Below are 24730 nucleotides of genomic sequence, written 5' to 3'. Positions count from 1 at the left end.
GGAGAGAGTAAGCGTGGTGATGTGATAAGGTGGTTTTTGGTAAGGTGCTTGAGATCGAGTGCTCCTCTATGGCATCAATGCTATCAGTTTTGATCACTCTGTCCATTCATTCAGCATCGTCTGTTCATACATTTCATCTGCTCCATCCAATCTGTTGATCAATATCATCTTTTTTTTTGTTTGTTTCCTTTTCGTTCGATCTGTTCCATATGTTTTACTCACTTCATCAGTTCCATCTGCTGCATCTGTTCTATCTGCTCCATCCGTTTCACCCACACTATCCATTCCAAGCATTCTATCCGTTCCATGCATTCCCTTTGTTCCATGCACTCCCTCCGTTCCATGCACTCCCTCCGTTCTATCCGTTCTATGTGCTTCATCTGTTCCATGTACATCATCCATACCATGCACTCCAATCGTTCGATGCACTCCAACCGATCTATCCATTCCCTACTCCGTTCCACACACTCCCTCGGTTCTATCCGGATATCCAATGGATATGTCTGCTGTACACTGCCCCCTGGGTACGATACTGTCCAATCAGAGATCCTCAGACTGCATTTACTCCACCGGCGGAACCAGACCAGGATACCTCTTATCCCCTATCCATTTTGCCCCAGTGGTTGAATCCCTTGTCTGTGCCATAAGGAGGTTTCATTTCCATAGAGGGGTAAAGTTACACTCCCACATTTCTATCATATCAGTTTATGTGGACGACTTGCTGTTGGACGTAAAAAATGCCAAGCAGAATCTACAGCCACTAGTACAGGAAATGTCTGTTTTCAGTGGATTCTGTGGGCTACGTATTAACTAGTCCAAATCAGAGATTTTACCAATAACCCCAGAAGTACTTCCAACCGATGTTGGGGATGAATTCCGCTGGTGCCCTGGGGGATCAGGTATCTTGGAGTAATGGTATCCACCTCGCCGTCAAAGCTCTTCGATGACAACTACTTGGCTGCCCTAGAGCAATTGGAATGCAAGGTGGTTGTCTGGATCCGGCTTCCTTTGTCCCAGGCGGCAATGGCTAAGATGGTAGTGGTCCCTAAAATGCTATACATTTTCCAACGTCCCACTGATTCCCCCCTCGTGGTTTTGGAAGCTTGCCCGGTCACTACTTTCCAGACTGGTTTGGGCCGGCAGATGGGGTAGAGTCATGTATACAATATGGTGGTAGCACCCCAATGTGGAATTACTGTACATTAAGCTTGAAAAGGCAACAGCTCTTCCATATGATCTGAGAAGTTTACTTTGGGGTACAACCTTGGAGGTGACTAGGTCGGTGTGGGACCAGGTTCCCCTGTTGACCGTCACGGGACACAGTTTCCACACTGACTATGCACTGTATTCCGCGCATGGGATCCCTCTCACATCTGAAGGGATTTTTAAATCTCAGTTTGGAAAACTGCAGGTCTGCTCCCTGGTTGACTTGGTACATGAGGACAAATTCATTCAGTGGGAGGCCCTGAGGAGCCGAGGTCCCTGGAACGCGGTCTTCCTGCAAAGCTCTTCCGGAACATTGGAATGACTTTTTGGTCGCACCAGCCCCCTCACCATTGGCTCAGTTTGTGACCAATCCCCCAACCATGGTGGGTGTGGTCTCAGCACTACATAAAATGATCAAATCTCTACGCTCTGCTCCCCGTACGTTGTTCAAATCCAGGTGGGACAGGGATCCCCTTACCCAACGATCAATGGCGTGTGATTTGTACACTGTCCAAGAAGATTTCGCTGAACTTCCGATTCCGCCTTACACAGTATAGATTCTTGCATCAGTCCTACCTCTCGCCGCACAATTGCACACATACTACCCTGCCAGGGACGCTACCTGCCCCTAATGCAACTCCGATGCTGCCGATTTTATACACATGGTATGGAACTGTGGGTGTATACAATCCTTCTGGGAGGGGGTGTAGGGTAATATGGATGAAATGCTCCCAGGCTGCCCTCATGATTGTCCCATGGCATGGCTGTTGGCCGTTTTTGATGTTCCCACTAAAGCTGAGAGGAAATTGCTGGATACGGCCCCTGTGGTTGCTAGATCCTTAATAGCAAAAACATAGATGAGAGCGAAACCTCCTGTGGTGAGGGAATGGGTTAACATGCTGAAGATCTGTGAACATTGTGAAACATCTTATTCTTCCTCGCTCCCCCTTGGAGCGAGACCACTCGATTATTGGGTCCCATTCCGGTCATATCTCCTTAGGGTCGGTGCCCTTACAGGGTCAAGATAGGGTATGGACGGCTGACCAGAACGATACAGTACGAGGAGATAGTATCTTCACTGACCATAAATGTGATTCAATTATTCTCGTTCATATGATTCTATGCATCCCAAGTCGTGGTAGATGTCTTACAGTCGAATTACTAACACGGTTTCAGTCACAGGCATCCGACATTGGGCCTCATTACAAGGGTGGCGGCCACGGTATGAACGGTGCCCGTAAGGCACCAGCACCGTTCATACCAGGACGCCACATTACGAGTTCTGCTCGTGGGTCCCTGACAGCCCGCCAGGTTTTACCTGGAGGGCTGTGCGGCACCCACGAGCAGAACTCGTGATTGCACCGGCACCGTTATCAACGGTGCAACCATGCTCCCCAACCGCATTCTGCCCTATTGGGCAGAATGAGGATAGGGAGCCCAGCATTACCACCACCCGTGAATGGGCAATTACCGGCCCACTCATCTCGTAATGGGCCGGTTATTGCCCAATCGCGGGAGGCGGTGCCAGAGGCGAGCATGGCGGTAGCTGTGCCCGCCATACAGGCACGGCTACCGCCATGCTCTTAATGAGGCCCATTGTCTCTTTTTCTGCAACCGTATAATAGACGTTTTTTTATGTCAAGCACCTAGTTGTGGGGTTGGGGAGGGTCGGGGCTGTGGCAGGAGGGTATATGGGTTATGCTCAGCATATGTTTTTCGATGCAGCTGTATTTTGTTGTGTCACTTGAAAAAAATAAAGATATTTAAAAAAAAATGGATATGCTCTCGTTCATTGCCATATTGTATTCTTTTATATTCTTAAGCCTTGCATTATTTTCTATGTATCCTATTATTTCAAGGTTGTTGTTTTCCTTTCTGTCCTCATATTTTCATCTAGGTACCGTCAAATGTGTTTATTGTAGCAGTTTACAAGTCCTCATTAGGTTCACAAGAAACACAAATATATTAGTGCATGGAAGAAGTCATTTCTGACCTCCTCTCCACCAATCAGAATGTTTGGAATGCTGTCAATAACTATTGATATTGACTGCATGCTGATAATTCTGAATTCAAAAACAGAAAAAGAAACAGCAATGCAATTTACAGACACAATTTTAGTTAATACGACACTCTCACTCCAAAGGGATCTTTGTTTCACTGCAACATCCAATTTCTTTGTTGCTCAATCGTTTTATTGAAGTTATACCAATTGTAAAATCAATTGAAAAGATAAGTGTTACAAACGTCATTACTATGAGAGTTAGCGACATGCAATCGTGAAGCCACAGTTCACACTGTAACATCTAATTTAACACAGCAGAGAGAAAACTAAAGTATGTGAAAAGGCTTTCAATGTATTTCACAGGGAAACTGTTAACTTTTACTTTACATCTAATTTATGCTTATATTAAAATCTTCCCAGTTCAACCAAGTTTGCAATTAAAAGGCTGAGCATATGATGGCAACCTTGTTTTTTTAATATCACAAAATAAAAGCAAATTTAATTTAATAACATAGTTTGAGTGTTTATTTTACTGACTAGTAAACACTTTTTCTGCTTTGCAACCACAACTCCCAAGGGTTTATTGCTATTACCACTATGTGCTAATAGCCTTACAGACCTCGCTGGGGGCACTATTGCTTGGGAAAATGGCCCTTCCCCAACTAACCACTAACAATTGTATAGTAATAATTCTATGATGAGACCGGAGGCGAGCATTATGATTTATCTCCTTTAATACTGCTTAACAACAGCTTTTTAAATCTTAATTTATCTTTATGCCATACAACTGGCATAAAAAACAAACTTCCATCCTAAAAGGATCTGCAGAATAAACCCAGGGTAGGGATCCAACTACAACTCCCATGAGTCCCAGTAGGCCAGTAGTCCCTAGCCTCAGTCTCGTCGTCCAATGAGGGCTCCTCTGTTAGTATAAGTCGCTCTAGCCCTAGGTGCCTTCCTCTTCTTTTTTGCTGCTTGCACAGCTAAGAACCCTTTATGATTATATCTGAGTGAAGTATATTTATAGCGTGAGTGTATCGTTGGAAGTGCGTGACGCTGTTGATGGACGCTGATATATGTATAGAATATCTGCATTTCAGATAGGACGTGCAGCTAGTAATTAGGCGCGCTGAGTTATTTGTTTCACGCTGAGCACATTTTCCTTTCTAGTCCAACTTAAAGTTGAATTATGTGTGTCAAGATGAGAGGACCGGCCCGCGAGCGATCTCGCTAGCAGTAGGGCTCGTTTTCCTTTCATAAGGCTTAAAGCACCAAAGCCTCAGTTCTTCACCGGCGTTCCACGCTCCTGACTGGGGCTGTGGCACTGGTGCCGCAGCCTGCGCATGCTCGCGCATGTGCGGTATACCTCCTCAGTACCTAACTTCTCAGTGATCATTGGGAAGTTCGAAGCAGTGCTCTATAGTGTGTACGCCTGTGGGAAACACTGCACTGAAGCATTTCAGCTTGCATTTAGAGGCATATCTTAACTTAAAAAAAAAAAAGAATCTGAAAATGTAAGTTCAACGAACTACTCTGAAACACTTAAACAAGCTAGCAGTTCAGCACAGGTCGAGCAGTACGGACCTCTTGGTCTACAGTGATCTTTTCCCTGTATTAGCATACAGCAGCCATGGCATGCGACAGAGGTGAGGAATATTGGGAAGAATACAGCAAGCAGGAGCCAGAGCTGCTGGAGGAGGAGATGGATCTCTCACTCAGTTTTAAGATAGTGTTGGGTGATTCCCTGGTGAGAGCAGTGGCTCAGGGAGTACAATCTATTCAGGAGAGACTTAGGCCCTCATTACGACCCCGGCGGAAATCGAAAAACGATGGCGGAAATGCAATACCGCCATCGAATAGCGCTCGGTGCGACTATGACCCGTCACCGCAAAGTACGATGCCATTAGCGACACCGTAGTGAACGCCAACGCTAACTGCACCAAGTACGCGCGCGCGCGCCATGCCAAACCGTAAATACCACCATGGCGCAAGGGTACGCGAATTCCGACCCTAGCGGACATGTACCTAACGCCATCAAGCACGGCGGAAAGTACCATTCCGCCATGGTGAGAAGTACGGCATCGCGAATCAACCGTAAACGGCCCCACTGAGTGCCTGTACACCGCTCCCTGGCCACATAGTACAACTCCCCGTAGGTGCAATGAAGTCACAATGCAACCAGTGAAATGTACAAGTCACCCATGCATGCCAACGAACAAAAGAATCTCAAGAGGGGCCAATGGGAGCTGCAGGGCACAGATGGCACGAATACAGAAGCCATTCCAATGGACATGACCACAGTCCCCCACCAAGAAACGCACGCAAACACAGGCACCTGTGACCAGCAATATTCCGAAAATCACATCATTCCACCAGTCCACCTGGCTGACCGGCATCTGTTACACAAAACCTAATCCCCCGCCCCTGAGCATGACATCATTCAAACAGTCATATTGGCAGCCCTCATCCCTGACCTCACTGGGCTTCGTAGGCAAACGCGCCCAGCACAGTACCACGCAACTATACTCCGAAGCTGGAACCCAATGCAGATCTCCTCACAATACATCGCTCCCCAAATAGGAATATGCCACATCACTTGCAAAGAAGAACGCTACACGGCCCATATCAGAATAGAAATTTAATGCACAACAAATTCACCAAGCCCATACAGCCATTAGGCCATGAACTCCAAAACACATTTCACCATTGTGGGCTGCATCCGCAAGAAATGACCAGCTACTTCTTGTGTGACGCCCTGTTCCTTCATGGTACACAGAGCCACATTCTCGTATGAAAAGGCAACATGGAAGCGCACAGAACCGCAGGGCCGTCCCAATGGGGAGGCACTAGTCCAGCTGAAAGGCCGAAATGTTGCTCCGAGCCACTAGTACTGCGTAAGGGCATGTGGCCCATTGGCGATCGTCCCATAAGATCGTAATGCTGCTCCACTGATTAACACGAAGCAGCAGGTGTCGGGAGTAAAAGCCATCTGCAGGAGTGGCATACAGATGGCAGTGGCAAAAGGGGAGGAGATACCTGTCAACCAAAAGAAAAGAAAAAGAACAGAATGGCCATCAGAACTACATTCGAACAACTCACTTCAATGATCACACTAAATCCACAGCCATATGCATGCTAGCCCACTCCAAAGGATCATCACCACCCCAAAACCACTTGCGACTCATAACTATCTATATCGAGGTGTAAACACCATCACAAACGAGTGTACCTGTGCATGCGTCTGTGAAAACAGAATCCATCAGATGGGATTGGTAACGTGCATGGACACAAGTGTCTGAGGGCGCGTCGAGACAGGGAGGGCTCAACAAGGCCAGATAGACGATGGTCCCACTATGGCAGCCCTGCATCACATAGCGCAGGGGAGGCGGACAGATTCCAAGAAGCCCTGTACATGGCAAACACTGTATCAAATCATCTGCCCATGCATCCATTCATCATTCCCTCATCCCGTAATGATAACGCCTGTTTCCATACTCACATAACATGTGAGAATTCCATTGAGTCTGTGCGTCATGCAGCCTGCAAAATCCACTGTGCCCCAGCCCGTAATTCCAGTGTTGTGAAGTAACATGTATTTGGGAACGTCCGGCCTCACCGTCCACTTCGCTATTGCGCATCCCAAACTATTCATATCAATCATTGCATCCTCGCCATGGCCCCTGTCCCAAGGACATTGAACAATAGAACGTTATATTTGCAGTCAGACCTGTGGGCATCTCCTCGCCGCTAGCTGATAACCGAAAGCGCCGCCCTTCGAATTCCTCATTTGCAACATCACGTCGAAAAGGCATCTGTGGCCGCTTGAAATCACAAATTAATCCATCTAGTGCGGCTGTGTGGGAAAATGGCAACTGCCTTCACTCACAAATGGGACGCCCCGCCCGTCGTTGCAACTCGGTACAGTGATGCATGAGGGTCCACCGTTACTCGAGTACTACGTTCCACTGACCCTTCACAAGTCTGTTCGCGACTGCAAAGATTGTATGTGAAACAATGGGACCATAGCCGAATGAACATATCAACCAATGTTACACGGCCATCGGGTACAAATACATGATTGCAATAGCAAGATGCCATTCCTCGAATTGCAGCGTTGTGTGCGGGACGTGCTCGGCCAAAGGGGAGAGCAGCTTGCACAGGTGGAATGAATCACCACAGGTGGAGGCCATACAGCCTGAAAACACATAAATTGCACACCCAGTCTCCTCCCACAACCACACCCACTCCGAAATGCTACCGGCAGGACTCGCGATGTTGGCCCTGGGGGACCTGATAGCACTGCAAGTACTCCAACTCCAAGAAGAAGACGAACACCAACTACAACCGGCCGCACGGAGGAGACGCAGGAGGAGGAGGAGGGCAAGGCAGGGCCAGCAAGGGCCGCCAGCACAGCCACTACCACCACGCAGGCAGCCCGCAATCCCACGCCTCCGAGCACATCCGTTCAACCTCACTGATGAGCAGATCCACACCCTCTACCGTTTGGACCGGGACACCATAGCCGCCATTGTGGACATGACACAGGCTGACCTTGTCAGCATGATAGATAGCCCAACCGCCATCCCACCCCTACTGAAGGTGGTGTCTGTACTCCACTTCCTGGCCACAGGCACCTACCAGCACACAGTCGGACAGTTGCATGGCATTTCTCAGCCACTGTTCTCACGGACACTATTGCAAGTGCTCGATGCCCTCCTGCAGCACGCAGACGACTACATCTCTCTACCACGCTCGGAGCAGGAAATTACCAACACAAAAGTGGGATTCCATGCACTTGGCGGCATACCGGGTTGCCTTGGTGCCATCGACTGCACCCATGTGGAATTGGTCGTCCCACATGCCATGGAGGCCCAGTACCGCAACCGAAAACAATTTCATTCTCTGAATGTACAAATGGTGTGTGACTCCAACAGGATCATTACACATTGTTGTGCCCGATTCCCTGGATCAACCCATGATTCTATGGTCTTGAGGAACTCAACAATACCACGCTACATGGAGCGACACGCAGGGTACAGATCCTGGCTACTCGGTGAGTCTCATTTCATGCATGATGATGTGGGGTATGTGATGCGGCAATGACCTGGCAGGAAGGGGGGGGGGTGCGTACGTAGCAATGGCATTCCACATAATTCGTTTATCGTCCACATACAGGTGATGCTGGATATCCACTGAAGAGATGGCTCCTCACACCAGTCCGGAACCCACGGGACCAGCATGAGGAGGACTACAACCATGCCCACTCACGTACCCGTGTAGTCATTGAACAGGCATTCGGCCTACTGAAGACTCGTTTCCGGTGCCTCAGCAGGTCTGGCGGGGCACTCCTGTACCGCCATGAGAAGGTTGCAAAGATGGTGATGGCATGTGTCATGCTACACAACATGTGCGTACGTAGAAATGTGCCCATGCCCCCTGACGCAGAACTGCAAGCACCTGAAGATGGTCATGATGAGGGTGGGGATGTGGCAGCACCTCAAGGAGTCCGCGAGGCACAGGAGGGCCGTGACATTCGTCAGCATCTCATTGATGCATGCTTCTAGCACTCACGCCTGGTGGCTGATACATGGACACGGGACTCGTGGCACTGTGTGTGTCTGGTACATGCACAATATGGACTGTACGCCTATGATGGCCTAGTACACAAAGATCATTGTCCACACATCTCATTGGTTGATCGTGCATTGTTTATGGCATATGTGATATCATGTTGAACACCCTATCGACCCGCCACCCAAGTGAGCCCAACACACCCCCTCCACCCTCCTACCTCCCCCCCGAACACCAGTGTCCAAAGATGCTCATTGTCAGTGGGCAGTCGCTATTGCAAGCCCCCTCTGCGGGTATCAGGGGCACCCCTGCCTGTGGAGCGCAGGTTCCTCCCAGATCTACGTTGGGGGCTGCCCTGGACGGAACTTGCAACGGATGATGTCTCTGCCTGCTCACGTCCATGCTTGTCCCTAAGGGTTTGTGAGAGCTCAGTGAGCACACGGCGCACTGCGGCAAGTTCGGCACATACGTCTTTGGACGTCGCATGCAGTTCCCCCCTCAGGCTCTCGGTGCTTCTCTCCATTTGGACTCTCAGGCTCTCGGTGCTACTCTCCATTTGGACTCTCAGGCTCTCGGTGCTACTCTCCATTTGTACTCTCAGGCACTCGGTGCTACTCTCCATTTGTGCCCTTAGTGTCTCTGTACTTCTCTCCATTTCTGCCCTAAGTGTCTCAGTTGATGTTTCTATGTCTGCCTTAGTGCCCCCACATTCATCGGCATGGTCCTTGAGGAGCGTGGCCAGTTGCTGCTGTTGCACGATTAACTGGTCGAGGGACTGTTGCCTCTGCTGGGCCATGGCCATTTGCGGTGGTGTCACAGAGTGGCTGTTCGCCTCATGTTGCCCTGCCACAGGGCTTGTGGGGGATGGCCAGTCGTCGTCTTGTGGGTGCCCCTGCGTGGTATCCTCATGGTGTACGGGATGGAACAGACAGGGGGATTGGGACAGGTCATGGATGGATCTGACTTCGACATCCCCGTCTTCTGTGTCGGAGCATGCTGCCATTAATGGGGTGTCACCTATGGTGCTGCTGCCACCAGAGGCAGTGCCTTCTGTGGCATCCATTGGGGGGACCTGTGGTGCTGCTGTTGTGGGCATGCTGGCTGCTGGGGTGCCTGTTGATGTTCCCTCCTCTGTGCTGCCACCTGATTTGTGCTGCTGCCGTGTCTTGATGCGTGCAGCTGAGGTGGAGGGTCTTTGGCCGTTGGTCTTGGCCCTCTTTGCAGGTGTGCTGGTAGGGGTGTCCTGAAGCTCGTCGTTTGGATCGGACCCTGTGGTGGAGTAAAGGAGGGCGAGCGTTATTAATGGGTCTGTGGGAATTGGAATGGCAATGTATCACATGCATTGGGGTGGTACCTGAGGGTGATTTGGGTCGGGGCCTTGGAGGTGCTTTCATTTGTGTGTGGAGTGAGGGTGCAGTTGTTTGGCAGCCTGCAGTTAGGGTGTGCCTGCTGCACGTGTAGTGGGTGTTTTTGGGGTTTTTAATTATTTATGTATTTATTGTGAGTTTTAAAGTGCGCTATCAGGCCAATGTGTGTGGACGTTCTCCTGGCCATGTGTTGCTGTTGCGCTATGTGGACACATGTGATTCACATGATTGGACATTGTGGATTTGGCATGGTTTTATTTGGGCCACCTACCGGATTCTCCGGATGTCTGCACTCCTTTCTCCATCCCTCCGACTCCCTCTATGCTCTCCATTCCAATGGTGGAGGCACAGATTTCTTCCCAGGGGGTCAACTTGATGGGTGATTCCGATCCTCCCCCGGTGGCTGTGGCAATGTTGCGGTTGGCAGAAAGTATGCTACGGACGCGTATCCGCAGGTCGTCCCATCGCTTTCTGCATTGCTGTGGGTTGCGGGGTGCGGTCCCCACCGCACTTACCCGCTGTGCCACCAGGGCCCATATGGCCTTCTTGTTCGCAAGTGCCGTCCTGGTCATTTGCGTGGAGAAGACGGCGGCGGCATTCTCCTGGAGGGTCTCTGTAAGCACGGTGAGTTCCTCACGGGAGAAGTGGACCTGCCACTTGCGGTCGCACGCTTTCTTCGCTACTTTTCCCATTTTTCTTGGTTTCGCTAGGGTGGATGACGGGTTGGGATGTGTCTCAGGGTAGTGTTTTTAGTGGTTGTGTGGATTTTGTGGTTTTATAGGTGTACGGCGTGTTGTTTCCCGTTCCGGGCCCATGTTTTTACTTCCGTTTCCGTATATTTACGGTCACCGTACTTTCCGGTTGGCGCTCACTGCGGTGTCCGCTAAGATGGGTGGCGGTATTGCACCTAGGGCGCCGTTCGGCGGCGGTGTGGGCCGTTTTGGGGTCATTTCCGCCATCGCGGACTTTGCACTTCCGCCATGCCGTGGTGCTCGTGCCCGATGGGTCGGAATGGGCCGCACTTTGCTCCATCGTGCAATGGCGGAAACGCTATTTACGCTGTGGCGGTCCGGTCAGTCACTTTCGGCCAGGGTCGTAATGAGGGCCTTAAAGTCCTAGAGAACATACTGGGCACCAGAGCTGGCTTACAAGATGATACAGGTGAGGGGACATCCACTAAGCCCCTGGAGAACACTAATAGGGGAGTAAGGTCGCCTGGAACGCGACCTTACTTTGGAACGTGAACTAAGCCATCTCAGCCGAGAGAAGGAGATCAATGCTGCTAAAGATAGACAGTAAGCTCGGTGACCTGGCCTCGTACGAAGCTGGAGAGGGTGCTCAAGGTTTGCTCTTCGGAGACATGTTTGTCAAGGAAATGAACAAGTTTGTGGGAACTTATACAGCACTTGAGAAAGCACAAGCTTCAATACGGAAGGTTTTCCCTGGATGGGTTTTTGCCGGGGCCGGTCGATATAGAGGCCGTTCAACCAGCCGATTCAATTCAAACAGGAGGCCCCAGGGCCCCAGAGCCTAATACAGGGAATCGCGCCAACAAGACTCCTTCTTTCCGAATAGAAGCAGGGGCTTCAGAGGAAGCAGAGGCAGAGGATACTTCAGACACCAGAACAACTCAGGTAAGAGTGCGCAGAGCGTTGTACCCCCCTGGTAGGAGGGAGAACCTTGCTCTTCATGCACGATTGGCGCAAGCTTTCAGCAGATGCCCGGGTTCTACAAACAGCCCAGGGCTATCATTTAGATTTACTGCAGCCTCCCATACAGCAAGGTCCCCCGCCGCACATGCGCAGCTCACAAGTGAAAGTGAAATCATTAGACGCAGAAATACAAGCGCGCATGCAAGCCACAGAGATATCACAACCTCACTCAGCAGGGTTCTTGAGCAACATGTTTTTAGTCCACTGGAAAGGCAAGGTACGGCCTGTCATCAATTTGAAAGAGCTGAACAGCTGGTTAGTTTACAGACATTTCAAGATGGAGGGAATCCATCTACTAGCAGACCTTCTCAGGAAGAGAGACTGGCCAGCGTGCTTATACCTGAAAGACGCTTATCTGACGGTACCCATTGCACCACAGTACAGGCACTTCCTACAATTTATGTGGAAGGAGCAAAGGTGGCAATTCAAGACCCTGCCATTCGGCCTCACCTCTGCGCCATGGGTCTTCACCAAGCTTTTGAGGCCCCTTGTGTCTGCTCTGCGAGACCAGGGGATTCACATGATCATCTATTTAGACAACATATTGTTTATGGCCGAGGACAAGGAGAGGTTGCAGATGCAAGTACAATGGGCAAAATCCCTGATTGCAGGGCTAGGATTTCTAAACAATACAGAAAAATCGGCTTTAAAGCCAGGCAAACGAATAGAATTTCTAGGCTTCATGGTAGACACGAAGAAAGCCACACTAGAGCTTCCGGTGCCCAAGATAAGAGCAATAAAGAGGGATCTGAGGTCAGCTCTGAAGAGACCAGTTGTATCGCTTTACAATCTAGCCAGGATAGTTGGACTTCTTGCGGCTTCTATCCAGACAATATTTCCGAGCCCTTTACATTATCGAGCGCTTCAGAGGCTCAAGAGCAGATACTTGCAGAAAGGATGGAGATACCATCACCAAGTTCCTCTAGATGAGGACAGCAAAACAGAGCTCAGCTGGTGGCTCAGCAACATGGAGGCGTGGAGCGGTCGAGCCATATTTGGAGACCTACCAGAGCTCATCAGAGAATCAGACGCCAGCAGGTCGGGCTGGGGAGCCTGGTGCGGCCAAGTAGAGACAGGGGGAAAATGGTCTCAAGAAGAACTAGAGTTGCAAATCAACTGTCTAGAGCTTTTAGCAGGATCTTTCGCAGTCAAGGCATTTACCAGAGACAGAGGACAATGCTGCATCCTATTACGGATGGACACTATCTCAGCGGTAAGATATATCAACAAGCTGGGAGGCACGAGGTCCAAGATGCTAGCAGAACTAGCCAAGGATTTCTGGCACTCCTGCCTAGAGAGGGAGATAGCAGTCAAGGCAGAATATCTTCCGGGAGCGAAGAACACTGTAGCAGACTGGAACTCCCGGTACTTAATAGACTTGAGCGACTGGAGACAACACAAGTCAGTCTTCGAGAAGTTACAGCAGATGTGGGGCCCCTTTCATACAGATCTCTTTGCCTCGAGACTCAATACCCACCTGCCAAAACGTTTCAGCTGGAGACTGGATCCAGGAGCGACAGGGACAGATGCGTTCCTGCACAGCTGGAAAGATCACATCCATTATGCCTTTCCCCCCTTCACGATGCTGGCGAGGGCACTAGCAAAGGTGCGCAGAGACAAGGCAGAACTAGTCATGGTGACACCAGAGTGGAAATCGCAAGCTTGGTTTCCAGTTCTGATGGAACTTTCCACGGATTTCCCGCAGAGGATTTCTCACAGGACGGATATCCTGTCCGACCTTGCAGGCGCTCCTCATCCTCTGATCCAGAACAAGATGCTGACCCTGCTAGCCTGCAGAATTTCAGGCGCAGATGGTGCTTGCCAGGGCTTTCAGAGGAAGCTACAGAGCTCATCAGAGTATTTGTATTTGTATTTGTATTTATTAGGTTTACAATACAACAACAAGAATACATAGTAAACAAGAAGCAAAAAGTTACAAAGACATGAAACAAACCATCAAAACAATGCAACAACAAGAATACATAGTAAACAAGAGCAAAAAGTTACAAAGACATGAAACAAACCATCAAAAACAGTATTTAGATCAATTGACCAGTTCTAAAGGAGGAATGGATAAGAGGAAGAAGAAGGGAAGTAGAAAGGGAGGTCAGAGCGGGGGAAGAATACAGAGATAACAGGAGGAGGGAAGGAGGTAGCAGAAAGAAAGGGAAGAAGAGGGGAAGTAGGATGGAGGGTAGAGATAAAGGTGGAATATAATAGAAGAGGGAAGTTAGGGCGGGGGGTGAAGAAAGAAAGATTTCAAGGAGGCACGGAAAGAGGGATAAGAGGAAATGGAACAGATGGAGGGAAGTAGGGAGTTCCAGTGATGGGGGGCTAGAAGCTGAAAGGAACGGAAATGAGAGGTTGCATAAGGGGAAGGAGGTACTGTGAGTAGGAAGAGATGAGCGGATCTGAGGGAGCGAGAAGGAGAGTAGAAAGAAAGGAGAGAGGAAAGGTAGGGGGGAGCCAGCCCATGAAGAGATTTAAAAACTAGGCAGAGAAAGTTAAATTTAAGTTGGGAGTGAAAGGGAAGCCAGCCAAGAAAAGAAAGGGAGGAGGAAATGGAATCAAGAGGTGAAAGAAGACAGAGGGTACGGAAAACAGAGTGGTAAAGGGATTTGAGGGGAGCAAGGTGAGAGGCAGGGAGTCCAAAGAGGAGAGCGGAGCAGTAGAAAAGTCGGGAGAAAATGAGGGAAGATATTAGGAGTTTAGTAGCATGGACGGTGAGGGAGGAGCGGATTTTGCAAACATTGAATAGGTGAAAGTGGCAGGCGCAAGAGGTAAGAGAAATATGATGGGAAAAGGAGAGGGTAGAGTCAAGGTGGAAGCCAAGGTTACGAGCAGAAGCAGAGTTAGGGAGGTTAGTAGGAGGAAAGAGAATAAAAGGAGGGGGAGTAAGAGTGTTGGGGAGGAAGAATAAGACTCCAGTTTTGTCAGAGTTGAGGGAAAGAAAGTGGGAAGACATCCAGTTTTTATTAGCAGTAAGACAGGAAGAAAGATTTTGGTGTATTTCGGGGGTGAAAGAGCAGAAGGAAAGAAATAGCTGGGTGTCATCTGCATAGAAATGATGAGAAATGCCAAAAGAGGAGATAATGGGGGTGAGAAGAGAAGTGTAGAGTGAGAAAAGGAAAGGGCCAAGCACAGAGCCTTGAGGAACACCAAAGTCCAGAGGGAGAGTGGAAGAGCTACGACCACCCCAGGAGACAGCAAAAGAGCGGTTGGAAAGGTAGGAGGATAGCCAGTTGAGGACAGAGCCACTGATACCAAAGGAAGAAAGAGTGTTAAGAAGTAAGGGGTGATCAACGGTATCAAAGGCTGCAGAGAGGTCAAGGAGGACAAGGACAGAGGATTGCTTAGAGTAGCGAGCAGTAAGGAGGGAGTTGAGAACATAGGTGAGGGCAGTTTCATTAGTGTGCTTAGGGCGGAAACCAGATTGAGAGGGGGGGAAGAGAGAGATTGGTAACAAAAGTAGAGATTTGAGAGTAGACTAATTGTTCGAGAAGTTTAGAGAGGAATGGTAGAATTGAGATTGGTTGGAAGTTGGAAGCAAGCAGGGGGTTAGCAGAGGGTTTCTTCAAAATAGGAATGATAGTAGCATGTTTGAAAGCGGAAGGGAAGGTGGCAGTGGAGAGGCAGATATTGAAGAATGAGGTGAGGTAGGGAAGGGGGAAGGGTAGATTTTAGGAATCAATGGGTTGGGGTGGGGAGGGGATCAGAGGGGGCAGCATTAGGGTGAGTTTTGGACAGGATGAGGGAGAAGTCAGACAGGTAAGAGGAATGGGAGGAGATTGAAGGGGGAGGAGGGGAGTAAGAAGGGGAGGAAAGAATGTTTTGGCAAAGACAGAGTATTTTAGAAGAGAAAAAGTCCGCAAAATCAGAAGGGGAGCGGGGAGAATTAGCAGAGAGGTCAGGAGAAGGAGGGGAAAGAAGACAGATAATGTCTGAAAGATACAACGAGGATGGGAGGCTTTGGATTGGAGAAGGTTAGAATAGTAGATACTTTTAGCAATCTAAGGCAAGAGTCATAGAGAGAATGGTAGGAGAAATAGGAAGATTGATTAGAAGGAGAACGGAGTTTGAGCCAGCGCCGCTCAAGGCGACGGAGGAGGCGATGCATAGACATCAGATAAGGAGATAGCCAGGGTTGAGAGGGTTTACGGGTTGGGCGGAAGGAGGAAGGGGGTGAAGTTGATCGAGAGTAGAAGAGATAGAGGAGGACAGAGAGGATAAAGCTTCATCAGCAGAGAGAGAAGAGAAGTCAGAGAGAGGGGGGAGGGAGGAAGAGCAGGAGTCAAGGAAGAGAGAAGCGTTAAAGTTACGGAGATCCCGTCTAGAGAAGGAAATTGAGGAAGAGAGGGGAGAGGGCAGAGGGAGGGGGGGAGAGAGAAGGAAAGTAGAGCATGCCGTCCACAATTTGGAGCTATTGTTCCGCTTGGGAGGCTTGGGAGCTATGGTGCAGGCAGAGAAGTATTTCTCCCTTTTCAGCTCCTATACAGCAGGTTTTAAATTTCCTAGCGTCCCTAACTTCTAGCGGAAAGGCATTCAGAACAGTGGGGGTGTATAGATCATCCATCTCGACCGGTCATGATCTGGTGGACGGAGCACCAATAGGGGAGCACCCGGCATTAGCACGGCTCCTTAAAGGCATTAAAGAAAGCAAGCCCCCATTACCCAAGCATGTAGAAGAGTGTCAGATGTGAAGGCCCTGGAGATTGACAGGAAGATTTTTTATCCTGAGGGCGTAGCATTTAATATAGCGCAGTGTACTAAGACTAATTCTAAAGTCATTACATACCCTTATTTCCCTGATAACAGCAAGCTATGCGTAGCAGAGTGCATAAAATGTTATGAAGCAGCGACAGCAGCAGTAAGGCCGCAGAATGTGACCCAGCTCCTAATAGCGCGCAGGAAACCTTTCAAAGCAGTCGCTCCTGCTTCTATAGCAAGATGGGTGAGAGAAGTGATGGAGCTGGCGGGTATAGACATTTCTCTCTTCGGAGCTCACTCGGCCAGAGGATATATGGTTTCGTACGATCGGACCGAAAAAAAAGGTCCAACCGTACAAAACGACCAAAAAATGCTACTACCAAAGGTTCGAACACCAAAAGTTCGGACCTATGGTGGTAGCATTGCAGGTAAGTAAAAAAAAAAAGAAAGGACTGCGCGGTGTCACCTGCAACACCCCACTCACTATACTGTGTGGCATAGAGAGCAGGGTGTTGCGGGGGACACTCCTACAGCACACCCGCAATAAAACAAAACAAAAAGAATAAAAAACAGGGGCTGCAGGGGTGTCCCCCGCAACATCCCCCTCACTATACTGTAAAGTAAGTTTTGCGGGGGACACCCCTGCAGCCCCCGTAGTATGTAAGTGTGTTCGCATGAGAAAGGTGTAAACTTTTGGTAGTTCGCACCTTTCTCATGCAAACATTCCGGCCGCAGCAAAATCAGCCGCTGTCGGATCACTTAGAATCGGATCTATGGCTTCCTGAGCTTTTGCAGCCAGTATTCCGCTGCAGGAGATCATGAAGGCAGCAGACTGGCCTAGTGACTCAGTGTTCAGAACCTTCTATTTTAAGCCAGTATTGAACATTGCATTGGCAGTAGTGCAAAGCTTTGAACGAGCATAATGCTCGCCTCCGGTCTTGTCATAGAATGAAGATTGCCCAAGCCTCACAGTGCAGGAAGTCTTGATTCTATTAAAGACATGGAGGTGAGCATTATCCCTCCCTAGAGGAATGTCGCTGTTAGTTCGAGATGTATCACATATATAAGTTGAACTAATAGGGATGACAGCGAATTCCCCTCCCTAACTATCTCACTCTCTTTTCATTTAGGGGAAGAGCAGAAGAGTCCTCGAGAGTGATTACGTGGCAGCGCAGCGGAGTGGACAAAAGACTACGCAGGATAGCAATGCCAGAGAGAGCTTGTCTGCACTATTTACCTAGTCTATGACTGGAGTGAAGTCAGTTCATCAAAAAAGAAGAGGAAGGCACCTAGTGCTAGAGAGACTTATACTAACAGAGGAGCCCTCATTGGAGGACGAGACTGAGGCTAGGGACTACTGGCCTACTGGGACTCATGGGAGTTGTAGTTGGATCACTACCCTGGGTTTATTCTGCATATCCTTTTAGGGTGGAAGTTTGTTTTTTATGACAGTTGTATGGTTTTTCAACTGTAAAAAAAAGTTAAGTTAATATTTAAAAAGCTGTTGTGAAGCAGTATTAAAGGAGATAAGGCATAATGCTCACCTCCGTGTCTTTAATAGAATCAAGACTTCCTGCGCTGTGCGCTTGGGCAATCTTCATTGACTCTTGGTGAGTGAGAAATGGTGTGCTGTGTGCATGTGGAGAACAGATGGGGGTGTTTGACCTTTAATGCCAGGCTAGTAACTTCCAACTTGAAATGGTTACCCTTTTACATTTATTGTTTTTAGCTTTTTTTAATGCACTCTTGTGAAAATGAGAACGGGCTGATTATATATAGGTTTTGTTGTTTGTATTCAGAAGTCTTGCAAGAAGAAACACAATGTTTCACAGGTAGTCAGGTGCCTCAGTGCTTGCTCCCTTACTGTGGTGGACAGGGCTCCATGTCAGGGTTGTAGTTAACCCATGCATTTCTATTCCGTCGCTGCAAGCGTAGGCTTAGTCCTCCTCAAAAGGTCCCATTTTCAACTTGGAAAGTAAGTGTGAAACTCCCTTCTCCCATCCTCAAACCCATTGTTTGTTTATGCTATTGTGAATTGGGGGTTATGATATATAGGTGTCACTGCACCTGGAAGGGAGTTTAGAAAAGTCCTGCTCGGCAGTTTATTCCTTATTCTAATAGTGGCACCGGTCACAGGAGCTGATATGCCTAATATAGTCACAACACATATCACAATGGACCACACATTACAAATCTTGAAGGAGGCCAGGTTAACCCAGTCCCAGAGGGCTCTCGATTGTGCTGCATAGTTATGGGTAACTATATTAGGAAAGCTCAGTCCACATCTTCCTGGGGTCAAAACATGTGTTTAGCCAATCTATATATGGAGCCCTTCCACACAAAGGCTAAGAGATTTTTCTGCAGACACGACCACTAGGCACTGGCACTGGCAAGGTTATGAACAGATAGAGCACGCTTGACATGACCGAAAGCTTAATTGAGGTTGTCCGCCAGAACCAAGACAGTACCAATGTCCTCTATGAGTTGAGGTCTGCCCGAATCTGAAGCATCAGTGGGGGGAAATTGACTGCATTTATTCCAGAAGAATATCTAGTAATAGAAACACCCAAATATGTACCTTTAGAAGTTGCCCCGCAAAAGGGAAAATGTGCACATACTTCCTCAACTCATCAATCTGCTAAATAAATATTCAAATGTTCCCTCTTGTCTAGGTTAACCATGAAGCCTGCTATCTTCTGAAACTCCTAAAAAGTCTCAGCAATGCAGGGACTAAGGCCAGGGGTTTAAGTTCAAACACACTTTTTACCATTACTTCTCTCAGGAAGGGTCATTTGACCCGGCTGAAGTCCCCAGGGCCCAACAAACCAACCCCCGGCATGTAGATGGAGAACTCAGCCAAGGGCAAGTTAGAACTGTCCTTTATTTTCCATAGCAGAAATGGATCATACAGGAAAAACAGAATTCTCCAGCAATCACAGCTCCTGAGCCTGTGTCAGGGGCTGCTTTTGTTGAGGTTTGACATCACAAATCAGGGCTCTTCCCCAAAAACCTAAGAGCCCACCTGATTGAGTGGCTGAGGTAGTATTACCTATAGACAGCACGTATAGAGGTTATCTGACTGGCCCTTGCATGTCAGGTGGATTTGCCTGAACCTTCCCCAGAAACTATCTATTACATTGTTGCATGGTCATAGGATTACCATTGGTCTTTGCCCTTTGCCATCCACCCCTGGATTTGTGTTCCCTGGCTGGAGCTGATCTCCCCAGGCCTGGGGCCCAGCTCTGTTCTCAGCGCTCTGTGCACCTTCTCAAGGTGATGAGAAAGACTGTGGGCCTCATTACACGGTAGGCGGTAGCCATGACGCTATTAGCGCCATGGCTACCCCCTTACCGCATTCCGGGTCCGTATTCCCGGAATAGGGATTTACCGGGTCATTCCGACCCTGGAGGACCCGGTAAGTCCCCATTCCGGGAACCATTCCCCATTCCCATTTGAGCCCCCATAGGGCTCAGTGGGAATGGGGAAGGAGCTAATATTTGCGGTACCGTTATTAGCTCTGAAGTCCCTTAGCGGGTCCCTTCCCTAACGCCTGGTAAGGCGTTAGGGAAGGGACCCGCTAAGGGACCTCGTAGTAGGGCGATAAAGGATTACCGGCCCTTACCGCCTACCATGTAATGAGGCCCTATGTGTCCCCATTGTTGCCATCAGTATAACCACTTTTGCCTTAGAGAGTGCCTACAGGGTTACAACATTGTAAAATAACACATGTATCACTTTGTGTCTGCTTCGCTGGGAACTGCGCCTCTTCCCACCACAAGTAAATGGCCATTGTTCGGCTCGGCTGCACCACGTGGGTGAAGACCTCAAAACTGAGGTTTCTGGTCTGCAATTAGTGAGGATTTATTCTGCTATTTTGCAGGTGGCTCCTTGTCTCTGAGGCCTAGGAATGTTCTGCTCGTCTTTGACCTTGGCTGCAAGCCCTGGCCTGGTGCTTCATGCAACCTAATTCTGCTTTTCTTTGCCTCTCATTCTGTGGCCTTTAGCTTCATGTATTTCTACTGTAGTAATGCCATAATTGCTACATGTCTATATTGTGATATTCTTCCTGTAAGTTAGTAGTATTTTGGTTCTTCCAGGTTCCTTATATGATCCTGTAGCTCCATATGGTTAGCTGCAATAAGCGGCTGCAAGCTTGCTCTGTATCTCTTATTTCCTTGTGTTTCTGCATTTCAGCATTTGGCTAATGAGAGAAAATAATAAAGGCTTTCGACAGTATGTATATGTATCTGTCCTCTATCTACAGAAGTGTGTAAGCATGTTCTTTGTGTGTGCAAGTGTGTGTCCATGTAACTTCGTGCAGGGATGCGAGTTTGCTTCATAAGTAACGTTGCTATGTCATGGTGTCTCTAATGACGTAAGCACAGTTAGATATTCATCGTTAGTCGATCAGGTCCAGTCAGGCACCTCCATCCATGATCAATGAGGACCCTGTATCCAAAAAGACGTCAGCTGGATAAGGTTTGCATGGTTGTCTGAGAGAATATCTGTTCACATATGTGGATGTCACTGGCCATCCTTTGGCTGGCCAAAAAGTGACTGGTATCTTGAATTTCTGGATGTTCAGGCTGTCATGCTTATGAGGATCAAGGGGGCATTCCAGGGACCCTCTCTTCATTTCCAATTCACCCAACCTTATCTGAAGCTTGTCTTCCATTAACAAATCCTTACTGATCCTGATCTTTCTGCTTAGGAAGAATGTCTTCTGGCCTATTTTCAAGAGTGCTAGCATGTATATACCAATTTCGGTTGGGTGATATTGTATGTAAATATGCTCTCTGGAAAGCGTTTTGGATTAAGGCGCTATATAAATAACACATCATTATCATTATATATCTAAACATCAGAGTTCAACAGTGCCATCGGGTGGTAATAACCACAAACCATAGAATCACATCCAGGTTTTGGCAGGACCGAGATCCTTGCTCATTGGGGAATTACCGTCCCTGTAAACATAGTTCAGTAGAGGAGAGTGTGCAACAAGTCCAACAACATATGGGACAATGCTTTAAAAATAGCGCCCATAGTCCATCTGGGCTCTGTGTTCTGTTTATTTTGGCCACATTTAAAACAAATAAAACGAATTGCTCCATGTTTTCGCTATCTATAAGCTTACTCTCATGTGGGACACTGAGGACAAGTTGCAGCCAGAGAGAAAACCAGGGATTCACAACCCTCTCATGTTTTTAGCAGAAATTGAGGTTGCAAAATGTACACTTGCCACTAGCTCTTAGCTAGTTATAATTGACTCTTGGCGAGTAAGAAATGGTGTGCTGTGTGTATACGTAGAAATTAGGTGGCAAGTGACTTTTTACGACTGGCTAGCAGCTTGCAACTTGAAATGTCTAGCCCAAAATAGTTTTCCCTAAACAAGGGCAGCTTATCCAATTAGTTTTCTGTTTTGTTCCATCTTTATCTTTAAGAGATTTTATATAACAGGCCGCTGTCTTTGCTTTCAATTTACAAGCGAAAAGCTTACCTGCACTTTTGTCCAATTCCAAGTATTTCTGCTTAATTCAGCACACAGCATACTTTGCTTTATTAACACTAATTAGGTTTAACTGGTTCTTCGCCAATTGCCACTGGTGAAATGCTTTCTAAAAACCTATTTGCCTATATCTCACTTCTAAGACTCACAGCTTCACTGTACGCTTCTCATGTTCGCAGGCTCGCAGTGCCTTAAACCTGGATTTTTTTCCTATAAACCTCCCACTCACTGTGGCCTTGAAAGCTTCCCATTTAGTGTGTTCACCAATTCCACCCAAGATGCTGGTTAGGAAATATTTTAAATGTCTACCTCAAGTTCACTCCTCAACAAAGTCTACAGCCCTTCTGTTGAGATGCTATGGAGAAAATATTTTACTTCAATTGATTTTATAAGATGCTTCTTGCCAAACCGCATTTTCTATGCGCAGGACCGGGTGTCACTCATGCTGCTCGGCACTATCTTGTTTTCAAGACGGCTGCGTTGCCCCGGGGCTATCCTCGCAGCAAGGAGAGGTTGCAAAAAACTGGTGCATGATTGTACCAAGTGATATGATATGATAGGTTATTTATAATGCGCGTAATACCCAGAGGTTTATGAGCGCGGACCCGGGGATCAAACCTCTGTTGCTCCGCGTCGCCTTGCTTCCAAGGCGAGCACGTTGCCGCTCAGCTATCCTCCTGAGATGAATATATCACCAATGCTTGAGTCCACTATAGATGAAAGAAGGGAATCGCCTAAAAAGAGAGAATCTCCTGCCATTATAAAGTCTAGTGTGAGAGAGGGAACATAAGGCACATTCACTATTCCCCCAGTGTTGCATCCTCCACTATCAAGCCACTATCCTTGAAGAGATGCACTGTGCTCTTAGGCGCCTGATGGGTAGCCCAACTATTCCATTTGGATCTATGTGGGCTCAGGTCCATCACCATATTGAAATCCCCCATCACTATCAAGCAACTCTCCTCACATTCCAACAGTGTTGAATGAATTGATCAAAGAACGGTTTAAGTCCCTGAATGAGAGCATGCACTGTGGCCATGCTCATTCCCAGGCCCTCTAAGGAACCCACCAAGAGGTAATATCTTCCATTTCTATCCATTACTTACTTTTCCAATTCAAAATGAATTTCACCATGTAACATGATTCCCACACCCTCTTTCTTCTCCTTGGCAAGATATTGAACGGAAAAATGCCTGTTAAGGTGCAGAAGGATCTCTTGAATGTATCAAAAGTCTTTATGGGCCTTTAAAAACTGCAAGAGCCGTGCTCTGTTGCTGGGGGAATTCAGACTCCTTAGAATATATGTAGAAATTGTAAATAGAAATCAGCAACCTTCCATATACCGCCCAACCTTGTATTATGACTCAGAAATGTTGTGTCACTATGGATCCCTTCGCCAGAAAGCAGGTATACCCCATAAAAGAAAAGTACATTGCCTTACTAATCCTTCCTAGTCAGAGACACAGAAGAATCGTTAAGAACTATATTTTAAGGGAATTATATGGATGATATGATAGCTTATTTAGAACATGCTTAATACCCAGAGATTTCTAAGAGCGGACCCGGGGACGGAACCGGAACCTGTGTTGCTCCGTGTCATCTTGCTTCCAAGGCGAGCACGTTGCCGCTGAGCTAGAGAAAGATAGTAGATCTTCATGCCCCCCCCCCCTTACCCGGAGCCCATGGACATTTTATTTACATTAGGACCCAGAAACAAAGGTCCTGTTGCGTATGGACTGATAACTTAGTAAGCCGTAGAAACCACCATAGCAGTCTCATATCCCCCATACAAATATGCTATATTATTCTGGTGTGCACACTCTAATTAGTCTGCAGTTTCTCCTATAATGTGGGCAAGAGGAATTCTCTCTATCACTTATTTTGAGGTCAAGGGAAGGGGAGGTTTTGTGTTAATCCTAGGTGGGTTCCCTCTCAGTCAAGGATGGCATCACTCACCTGGAAACAGTCTACTCCCTTAAACTACCTCACACCTTCTCCTCCCAGACAGCTCCTGCTTCCAGGGACGTAATTTAGGGGTCGCCAGAGGTCGCTACTGCGAACCCTGTGGTCTCCCTTGCGACCTTTTTTTTTGTAATGCGAGCTCCTTGGCTGTGGCCAGCACCATGTGGCTCTTCATTTCTGGAGTGGCTGGCTTTCATATTCAGGCCCCTTAAAAAAAAGAAGAAAAATAAGAACAGGAGTGCCACAAGTCTAACACGTCCAGCACTGACCCTAAATAAGAAAAAATAGAAATACAAAATCATGTGTCTTTCTGGAATTCCATACAATAATTGCTAGACTCATTAAAGGTTTATTTCAGGCACACTTCAGGGGGTGAGTCACTGATTTAGGGCCTCATTACACGGTAGGCGGTGAGCCATGGCGCTATTAGCGCCATGGCTCATGCCGGTAAAATACCGGCACCGCCTTGGCGGAAAGGGGATTTACCGCCCCATTCCAAGGTTGGAGGGGCGGTAAATCCCCCTTCCGCCATTGCCCTTCCCCATTCCCATTTCTGCACCATAGGGCTCTATGGGAATGGGGAAGGCGCTAATTACGGCAGCGCAATTTTGCGGTGCCGTAATTAGCTCCAAGGTCCCTTAGCGGGTTGGATTTTAACGCCTGCAAAAAGCAGGCGTTAAATCCCCCAACCCGCAAA

At 48.0% G+C, this 24730-nt stretch overlaps 1 protein-coding gene across 7 annotated transcripts in view; it reads left to right on the top strand.

The window, feature by feature from the left end:
• CNGB1 (cyclic nucleotide gated channel subunit beta 1) overlaps positions 1 to 24730 on the top strand; it is a 1007057-nt gene that overhangs the window by 817556 nt on the left and 164771 nt on the right. The window contains exon 32 of one of the 7 annotated variants that reach the window (XM_069654403.1): positions 17696 to 18087. The exons of the other annotated variants lie outside the window; for them this stretch is intronic. Within the exon in view, the coding sequence (XP_069510504.1) occupies positions 17696 to 17806 (111 nt within the window). The 3' untranslated portion in view covers positions 17807 to 18087. Of the gene's footprint in view, positions 1 to 17695; positions 18088 to 24730 lie in introns of those variants that run through there. 7 annotated transcript variants of the gene reach the window in all.

This window comes from Ambystoma mexicanum, chromosome 1p (assembly GCF_040938575.1).
Source record: "Ambystoma mexicanum isolate Mex_15411 chromosome 1p, UKY_AmexF1_1, whole genome shotgun sequence".
In the NCBI taxonomy this organism is placed as follows: Eukaryota; Metazoa; Chordata; class Amphibia; order Caudata; family Ambystomatidae; genus Ambystoma; species Ambystoma mexicanum.
This window is presented reverse-complemented; position numbering and strand designations above follow the sequence as displayed.